General features: G+C 33.3%; 1 protein-coding gene across 1 annotated transcript; it reads right to left on the bottom strand.

Moving 5' to 3' along the window:
• Positions 1 to 3,182: 3,182 nt before the first annotated feature.
• Positions 3,183 to 10,309, bottom strand: LOC148851941 (proteasome subunit beta type-3). The gene is made up of 7 exons (XM_088943995.1): positions 10,162 to 10,309; positions 9,891 to 10,072; positions 9,689 to 9,796; positions 6,977 to 7,066; positions 5,715 to 5,799; positions 4,287 to 4,381; positions 3,183 to 3,572 (listed from the first exon to the last, which is right to left on the bottom strand). Exons 1-7 carry the CDS (start codon positions 10,165 to 10,167, stop codon positions 3,524 to 3,526), a joined length of 615 nt encoding a protein of 204 aa, XP_088800121.1. The 5' UTR covers positions 10,168 to 10,309; the 3' UTR covers positions 3,183 to 3,523.
• Between the last annotated feature and the right edge of the window lie 382 nt (positions 10,310 to 10,691).

A 10,691-nucleotide genomic window follows, 5' to 3' on the forward strand; every position in this document is an offset into this window, starting at 1 on the left:
CCAATTCTTTTTATTTTTATTTGTATTATATATTTACTTTGTTTTAATTTATTTTACTATTTAATTATGACATTATTTATTAACCCATTTCACCCTATATAGTAGAATTGCTTACCCACCACCAGGAGGGAAGAAAATAGTTTTGTTTTTAGATTTATTTTTTATAATATTTATTTTTATACTATTAAATTAACTTATGAATTTAATTAGTAGAATTTAATGTTAAAAAAAATATATGTTAAATGTAGGATTTAATGAGGGAATATACTTTAGATATGATATTTAATGAGTAAAAATAGGAAAATTTTTTTATTTCCAATTAGTTTTAAATTTTACATTCCATTTCCGTTTAATAAAATCATTTTATTATTTATCATACTTATTCTTGTTTAATATGCAGAATATATGATGTTAAAAATGTTCCCATTTTTTTTTATTTCTATTTTTGTATTTTATCTATTTTTGTATTTTATTATTTAATTGTGACAACACGGATTGTCCCATTTGACAAAAAATGATTTAATTTCTTATAACCACCTAAACGAAAATACTTTTTTCAAGATATATTTTAAAAGTATAAGTTTTTGTGTTATTGAAATTATCAATTTATTATATATGGATTTAATTAATAGAATTTAATGATGAGAAGAAACAAAAATGCCCTAAATATAGGATTCAATGAAGGTGAATGCAAGTTAATACATTAAATTTTGGATTTAATGAGAGGGAATTGAATGCATTGAATATCTTAAAATTCCATTTTTCCAAGTCATTTAATATCAATAACCAATTACCCTATTTTCCCTCTTTTTATGAATAAATTTAAATATGGAGGGATTAATTTTGTCCTCAAAATATTCCAGAAAAATTATTGAGGCTATTTGTACTTTTTAAAATAGTATAGATTATGTATGGATTTAATTGGTGGAATTTAGTGATGAAAGTAAATAAAATGTTTTTAAGTATATGATCTAATGAGGATGAATGAAAGCTAATACCTTAAATGTGTAATTTAATGAAAGGGAATTGAATGCATTGAATAATAGCATTCAAATTATATTTTCTACCCTCACAAATAAATGGATCATATTTTAGAAAAGATGGTATTTCAGTTAAAAAAGTTCCAGAAATTTTAGAGGCTATTCGTACTTTTTATAGTAGTATAGATATAATGAATATGGTGTCTCAAACATAATCCTAAATGTAGTTCAAGAGTTAATTAGCAAAGGCACACCACATGACACATGAAATAAATGCACTTTTATTCATAATAAATATCAATTACAAACACTATTGGACCCCAGGGCATACCATATCCAACAAAAACCCCCTGAGTATTGGCAAATCTCTGGAGAATAACTTATAGTTCATTCGATTAATCAAAATATGAACTTAGCTCATGGTGGCAAAGTGGTTCCCATGCTTTGGAGGGTCAATTTCACAATCTTTTAAAGGAACCCTCCACATCACTCCAAAACTAGAGAAGAGATGTGAATATAATGTGAAATAATCATATATGGTAGAAGGCAAAGAAGGGAAAAAGAGGATTTTAAAAATTTTAAATGATTTTACATGTGAGTTTCACTAATGGAGGGTATGTTTAAGTCTAGTGGGCCCACAAGGTATATTTAAGTTTATTTGAAAACTTAGGGTATGTTTGAGTCTTTTACCCTATTAATAAAACTAAAAATTATCTAACAATAACTTATATAAACAATTCAAAAAACAAAGAGCAAAACTAAAATTCATTTCAATTGCATTTAAAATAAAAAATATTATTAAAAATTTATAAGGTTCAATTTGGGAAGAGTACAAATACAAACATGTACAATGCAAATACAAGTTTTAGAAATGTAACATACATGGTTTTGCACTATACATCATATCTATATATATACTCTTCCCAAATTGAGCCTTAAGTTTTATCAATTTTAAAATTATTTTTATTAATAAAATAAATAAAACTTATTTTGTTAATAAAAATAATAACCTATGAAAAATTAATAAACAATAAAACTTATTTGATAAATTTGGATTTAGTTCTCACAAAATTGTATTCACATGGTTTTCACAACCACTTACAGCTATGCATTGAGAATATCTCTTCATGAATATTTTGATAAATATCATCCCATGAATGAAAACATTCAAGTACGGAGATTTTTTCAATACACGATTGCTAGTAGCTGTGAATATGGAATGAGCACAGTCTTAGTCTTGTGGGAACTGAATCCGATCTCATATTCAATGGAAGAAATAGGGTCTTGAAGTGAGTGTCATACCAGAGATGGATCTACAATATATTAACATTTCTAGCCGATAAAGGAATCGATCTCAGTGATGGATGCTTCCAACAGTGACAGCAATGACTACTCTGTTTTCTTGGCTTAAATAGAATAAGACGATCAGGGGTAGCCAAACATCTCATGAATGAGAATGACAAAATTGAGATTATAATAAAACATAGCATAAATTACATATAGGTATCCTGTACTTTGGGGTAGTGAGAAATAGACACCTTGAACTTTTAAATGTGACACAACACCCTAATATTTTAGAAATACACACCCCCTGGTCCAATTTAATCCACATTACTGCGCAATAAAATTACCAAAATGCTCATATGTATTTTGAACACCTGTCTAACTATATTTCACACGACAATTATTCCTACAAAGCAATTTTTACTGTATTTTATTATTAATCAAATTTATCACAAACACTTAGAAAGAAGGGTAGGGGATAGGTTTGGGATTGTAGAATGTTTAAAATCACACATGACTTTACATGATGTGGATAACATGTATATATTAATATATATGATGATAATAGTAAAAATAATCATATTCTTTGTTTTTCTTTATATAAATTTTTATTTTTTTTCTTTCAATAATTTATTACATTTTTCATAATTTGAATCAGATCAAATCAAATTCAGATATCCAACATCCTTAACAAATTCAAATTCAGATCACCATTTGTGAGATCCAATCAAATCGATCTAATCTTGAAAATGTCAGATTTGAATATACCCTAATTTGAATCCGATCCATTTGCATGTACATCACCAATCTGTGTGATATGGAATACATTTAAGTAGTTCTGAAAACCATGGCCATGGAATACATTTAAGTAGTTCAGTACATGGTTTTTTTTTTTTTGAAACAAGTAAATGGAATATATTTAAGTAATTAACCCAGAACTTAAAAGGTAGAATTTCAACAGCATATAAATATTTGAAGCGTTTCCAGTCACTGAAGGTAGCCTATAATCAATCAGTCAACCAAAATTCTGAGAAAGAAAATTACAATATCTTTTAATAGTTTTGATTCTGGATCCAAAGAGAATATTTTGGGACGGTGAGAAGCTACCCCTACAAAAAGTGGCAGGCGGTAGTGTCCTGAACGCCAACAGGATAGAAGTCTCCAGTTGAGAATATGAGGCTTCAGTTTGCATTTGAAATTAGAGAGAGAGTGCTGCACTGGAAATAGGAAGCTCTGACTTTCAGCTCTATGAAGTGAGGTCAGTCCATCCTCCCCTTCAAGGTTCTCTCTATTACTTCAGTTGGTGTACTGCAACAAAGCCAACCAAAAAGAAAATGTCAGTCTACCAATAACTAGGGTGTGATTACATGCAATCCCAGTGAAAGCCCCAAATCTCCCCATTGGCCTTCCACTCAGTCATCACATGTAACCAAAATGGAGATATCTCATCAATAAAAAATGGCCGTGTTTTTTTTTTTTGATAATAATAGAGAGGTGCTACAGAAGATGGGGGTGGGTAGCACGACCCCAACTGTCAAACAAGCAGATATAAGCTAGACTCAGGGATGATACTTGTACAAATGGCCGATGTCTTTGATTCTATGTAGAAGAAGAAAAAAAAACAAAACTATGCAAAGATGTACAAGTCCTATTATATTGGTTCAGTCCATGAATGAACCAGCAGTCAGCCCAATGAGGAAAACTGGACCACCCAATAGATGGTCAACATTCATAAGATATAGCTCGCCAACCAATTGCAGGCAAATTTCGATAATCCTATGTTCTATATTTGTAGGGTGGTAATAATACTATTTCTATAAAATGCATCTCTCCATGATGCTAAACAAGGTGAATAAATGATGCTTGAGAAATGAATGCCATCGTAAACTCACTTATCTGCAATCTTCTTTCTTTCGTTCATCTCTAGCAGAGAAGCATTTACCATGCATAGATGATATAGAATAAAACTAAAGCATACAGAAGCACACTTCCTGATGGAAATGTGAAGGAATTAGGGCTTACACAACAAAGACATGTCCTCCCCACCCACTCAAACAATCACGATCTACTGATGACAGCAGTGCCTGAGATATGGTCTCAAATAATTCTTCTGGTTCCTGAGTAACAGTTCAAGTAACTAATCAGAACAAAAATTCATAAGCTATGACCATGACATAAGAATCAATTAGCCAACCCTTGTGAAACTAAAACACTTATATTCACTTATTTGTTTTGTTTCCTTATAATTTAATAGGAGCAGCTTCAGTTCCTGCAGATGTGAGACCAACTACTTTTCCTTAGGTTTCTATCCTCCCTGTATTACATGCTAAGAGCCCTCAAAAGGAGCATTCATATATTAACATATCCTGCCAACTGGGTCAGGACCATGGAAATTGAAACCAATATCCTCATCTCTTTTAACTGAAATAAACATAAAAACTGTTGAATTTTTCTTGAATCATTCTTTTTAGATATTTCAAAATGTAAACTTCCATTCATTTTAACAGAGAATTACTTTGTTGACTTACGTGTACTCATGGCTTCTGGCATGTAACAAAAGAGATGATAATATATGCTTGGTTCAGTTACAAATATTTTTCTGATTTGCACTTTTTACTCCATCATAAAGGTATTACACCCATCAAAGTTGTATTTTAACTTCCAAGTCATTTTCAAACCTTCAGAGTTGAGACAGTGTGGAATCTTGAGGTATTACATCTATTTATTTATTTTTTATCAATACATCTATTTACTTTTTCAATCAAGGGTTTATCCCCCCATCCCCCCCCCCACCAGATCACTATACTACTCTCATTCTTCAATAAAATAAAATAATAATAATATTGAACAAAAGCAAACTTCGGTCACAGTCAAAAGATGACAGGACATTATTTTAACGGATCAAAAGATAATGCAGACTCAAGACAACATAGACCCATAGATCTGCCAAATTTGTGCCTGGATCATAGGAGTGGATTTGCAATTGAATTTCATATTTTCATTCATGCCTCGGTTCTCCAGAATTTAAATAACTACTAATAATTTCTAATTCTTCTAAACACGGAATTCAAGGTCAAAATCCATGTTTTGCTAAATTCCACTTTGCAGTTGAAGTGGACATATTATCCAAGCTAAAACCACTGACATGTAGAATTGCCCCCCCCCCACGCATCCTGTTACCAAATTACCAATTGCAATTCCACTTAGATCCAAAGACAGTCTAAGAGATAACCATGTTACCGTATTTACATGTAACCTAGTAATTATGCCAATTGTGCTCAAGATATGTTCCAGCCTAACCTTCTCAAGGAATTTGTATTTTTATTGTGTCAACCACATGAAACTCAGTGACTTGTTGCTTCCTACTCAAACTTGGTGGTGCCTACTAAAATGAGATATCAAGTATTTGCCCCTTGTAAAAGTAGAAATCAAATAAAATATGCAACAAACCATGTCAGGCTTGTACATCGACTCGCATGCACCATAAAGAGACTCCGATGCAGTACCAGCAACAACAAAATCTTTTGCAAGCTCCCTGCAAGTTCCAAATGTAAGCAAAATAAGGTGACTCACCAAAAAAAGTTCATTAATATTAGACCCAAATCCGACAAAACTCAAAAGTAGGTTATGAAAATCTAGGTTTTGTAAGGACTAGAAATGCACTAAAAATATACAACAGTGAATCACATGCAACCAAGTTAGTGGTGTTGAGCATGTCTAGGCTTTTCTCTTGCCAAGTTTCGTTTCCCAATCTGAGAAATTGTGAACTACAATGCAACTACTGCCTGTCTCCGTAAATAATTGTGTTTTTAGTAAAAAGTACAACTTCACTAAAAAAGTTAAAGAAGATTACAATGGAATGGTGAAGACATTTCACCCAACATAAATAATGAACAAATTAACTCAAGTACATCTGAACTACTCCCATTAACTAAACCCATAGAAAATCATACGTATCCGCAAGATCTTCCTTACTAATATCTTTAAATTCCGGATGAGAAAAAGATTATTCCATGATTGAACAGCATATATCAACAACCAGCTTCCATCTTGAGCAATATTTATCTTAAAAAATGCATCTATTTCTCACTTTCCAAATACCCCAGCAAACTGCAGAAATAATGATGCTCCATAAGATTTGTGTCCTTCTGCTACCCATTACACTTTAGGTCACAGTGAAAATATTTGAATTCGGTTGGATTTTATTTCTGAGCATTAAAAATATCAAAAATGAAATCCCAAATAAGTTCTTTCCAGATGCAATTAATGAATAAATGCCTCACGTCTTCCTCTTGCTTCTTGTACATAAAACAAATACATGGAAGATAAAAGCCTCTAGTAAGGATGCTATCCAATGGTAAATTGCTAATAGCCAAGCAAATACTCTAGGAGGTGGGTTACCCTAAAACCCTTTAATTTGATCTTTCCAGCCAAATTTTAGTCATTGATTCATAGTATGATTTGACTGAAAATTCTCCATCAAGGTATTCTTTCCACACACTCACAAGTCACATCTAGTACATTAGTGTTTTTATGCTATTTTTTATTGGGGTTTTGTTCTTTCTAAAGAAAGAAAGAGAAACAGAAAAAGAAGATTTTATGTTGAAAGGCAAGATCAAGACAATCTAATTATTTGTAACTGCTAGCATTCTATAGTATGCACTTCTAAACAATAGCAATACAAACATGATAAAGAAAGGAAATTAACATACTTTGCACCAATTGAATCCATTGTGCAAATAAATGGCTTGTCATCATCTCCTAATCCAGCAATCACAGGCTGACAGAAGTATGGTCCAAACCTACAAAATGAAAACAACCACATTTCATTTCTTTTAGCGGTCTCACCTTTTTTTTCTTACAGAAACTATTGCACATAATTACATCTATAAAGTACCATATAATAAGCATCTGAAAACAAATTAGACAACCAATCCAATATGTTTCTACATTTTTCTATGTTAACAGAGCAACTTCTTTATGCATTAACTAAATAATTTATCAAGCTTAGGAAAAAGCCAGGACAGCAGAAAAAAAAATGCATCACAAAATAAACAATGAGAATTTTTATAAGAAACAGTAACTTTCAATAGAATAAATAATGAGAATTTCAAAGATAAAGCCATTGATATCTTTCTTCCCTTTGTTCTCTTTTTAGCTATTTGTGTAATAGGAAGTGTACATATTGTAATTTTGGATAGGTAAGTGTACATATTGTATTAATGATGCAAAAAAGGAATCCAACAGCCTAAAAGTGTTTCGCATGGTTAATGGGAAAAAATGATGCACAACTCCCACTACAAAAGGATATAGAACCCAAGTATCCAACCATACAATGTAGCTGTGCCAAATTAAACCATCCTACCCCCACCTAGAGAGAGATGGCTTGGCCAAACCTAGTGTCCAAAAGAACTTAGTTCAACTTAGATGCCAATAACATTCATCCAACTATTATACTTGAGTCATCCCCATCCAAAATCTACTTAAACCAAGGGAATGAGAATATATAAAGCCTTTTACAAAACAAAGATATCAACACTATTTGAATTACCATCACCATCAAGCCTAAAGGGATGAATAAAACAATCCACAAAGGCTCTGTGGCTCTTGGCTCTCCAATACCCAAAGGGCCAGGAATGCTAAACTAGAAACCCTTGAAATTGAGTTTCTACTGTAAATAGCATGCAAATGCTTTAGAAGGACAAAAGAAGAGAAGAAGATTAAAAGTTAAAAAGAAAGCTTGATTTACAAAAGGCCAAAGTGGCCGAGTCTGAGAACAGCCACTTTGTGCAAAATAAAAAATGTCAAAGGTTAAGTCCATATCCAGTCCATCCCTCTGAAAACCCCAGATAGCTAGAACCAGCAAAGGTATTGTAATTTTTCTATTAGCATCCCTTCAACTCTCACTAAAATTTTCACAAGGTCTAGTTAGTTCAGTTTTTATTCAATTCTTTAAGCAAGGGACTTCTATCACAAACACAGATATTTATTAGGTTTAGCCAGGTCCACCAGGGTTACTACATCTAAGACATAATCTAACACAGCAATCAGTTCCTTGTATAAGCAGTTATTGTTACACATATAGACACACTTTACTGCATCTGATACATAATATCCATCTCTAACAGTGATTTAAAAGGCGTGCCTAGGCACACAGGCGAGGTGCATTTTAGGGTAGGCGCCTCGCCCAGGTCCTACGTGTAGCACTTTCAAAAGGCGCACGCCTGATGCGCCTTGTGCCTTGAAGTAGGGCTTTATATGCTTGAAAATGTTTTTTATGTTTGACTTTATTTTTAAATTTTCATTTGAATATGCTTTACATGTTATGTTTATGTATTTTAATTTTAGATAGTACGTTTTTTAAAACCATTAATTTTAAAAATTAAGTTTATATTTCTTATTAATATTATGTTTAATTTTTTTTTTTTTGGCATTTTTCGAATATTTGGTTTTTTTTTTAATTTTCTGACTTTTTTTTTATTTTTTAGCAATCTTTTGTATTTTTGCACCTTGCTTCAAAAAGGCGCACACCTTGCCTTGCGCCTCTCGCCTCAGGGGCAAATTGGCCCTTGCACCTTTTTTGCGCCTCGTGCTTTTAAAACACTGATCTCTAGAACAATCAATTTTGTGTATGAGCTATTATTGGAATTTGGAAAGACGACATATCCCTTCGGATAACCACCAGCATCCAATAGAGTTCTCATTCATAGGCCATCTACAAAGGGACAAATGCAGACACATCAAATGAAAAATCTTTACACAGGGATGAATGTAGAAAAGTTTCTGTTTACTTCTTTGCATAAATAACAAAGCATAGATTAATGTGCAATTTAAAATGATATTTTGTCAAGCCCTTCTAATATCTAGAGTAAATTGCTTGCTGATATTGAGAATAGTATTAGTCTACAATCTATTAGGACCTATTTTATCCTCATTTACTCAAGGAAAGTCACAGACAATTTTGATAATTTTTACCATCAACTTCACTGTCAGTCGACATGATATACCATTCCATTTAAGCCAGTATAGAGAACTGGGGGCTGAATTGAACACGTAAGGATAGGTTTCCATTTTACGCTTTCACTAATAAAACATCACGTAATTGAAGAGTTAGAGTTGGATATCATCTTCAAACTAAAATACGAAGCATATTCCTAGAAGCAAATGCAATTGATTCTAGACAATATTTAAGTTACGGACCAAAACTAAGAATTACAGGTCCCCTAAATCTTGATCCAAAGTATAATTAATCGGATGTAGAACCAATCTCAAAGGGTCTAATCCAGATCAGATGAACCTTATTTCAGCCCTAAATTTAAATAATCCAGTTTTTGAGAAACACCATGACTTCTGCAAATTCCAACATAAGCGGTTCAATCTTAACAATAATGCAACTTGTGTGGAATCAAAACGAAATGACCAACCTTTTCTCGTAAAGAATAGCGGACACAAGACTGGCAAAGGTCTCGGGTTTCATATCCCTCTCTTCTCGAAGCTGGTACAGCTTGTGACGGAAAACGAGCCGTTGATACCTTTACATTAAGGGAAGATTAAGAGAACCCCAATTTGGAAATTAGAGGTGAGAAGAAAAAGACTGAAAAACAAAGAGAAGAGAAAAATGCTCACAGCGTTTGAGCATCGGTAGCTAGGCCTGAGAGACCGATATAGAGTTTATCGTGAATCTTGTAAATCCTCTGGAAATCGGTGGCAATGGTCTGAAGCTGAACTCCTAGGCGGCGATCGCTGGCAATGGCGAAGCAGTTCTTCCCTACCATTGCAATAAGGGCACTGCCATTGTACTCGAAGATCTGAGGAAAGGAACAAACCCAAATGAGATTTGAATGTTCCTTATAGAGATTAAAACGAAAAATGAGATGAATTGAGAACGAAAACCTACCGACATGGGGACAAAAGAGCGCTGAACGAAGAGAGGAGACTGAGGAGAGAAGGGGGATTCAACGAGCAAAGCAAAGAAGAAGCTTGGGAAGAAAGAAACTAGAAAAGCCTGTAAAGGGTTCTGGCTCCCCGGTCTCCCCCTGTAAATTTGTCTTAAACCAGCCGTTGGTCGAACCGTTGAAGAGGTCTGATCGAAGCAACCCGGTCGACCACATTTTGTAGTTTTGTTGGTTCTTGCAAAATGCTTTTGTGCAACTCTTTATTTACTTCGCTCTACAGACAATGTTGCAACACACATCTGCACTCTGCAGGTCAAATGACACAAGAATTGCCTACCTGGTTGTACAAATTGGGCTGGCGTAGAATGGGCAGCAATTGTTGAACCGGACAACTGATAAGTGTAGCCCATATCCACGAATTTGCGAGTTGGGCTAGATAGAATAGGCCTAAACCCAACTTAGCCCATTTCAAGCTTCCCGTGCTTTATCCACAACTATGACCAAAATGTTCATTTGGATATTACATTTTGGT

This window comes from Nelumbo lutea, chromosome 5 (genome assembly GCF_056320005.1).
Source record: "Nelumbo lutea isolate HS-2025 chromosome 5, American lotus-T2T, whole genome shotgun sequence".
In the NCBI taxonomy this organism is placed as follows: Eukaryota; Viridiplantae; Streptophyta; class Magnoliopsida; order Proteales; family Nelumbonaceae; genus Nelumbo; species Nelumbo lutea.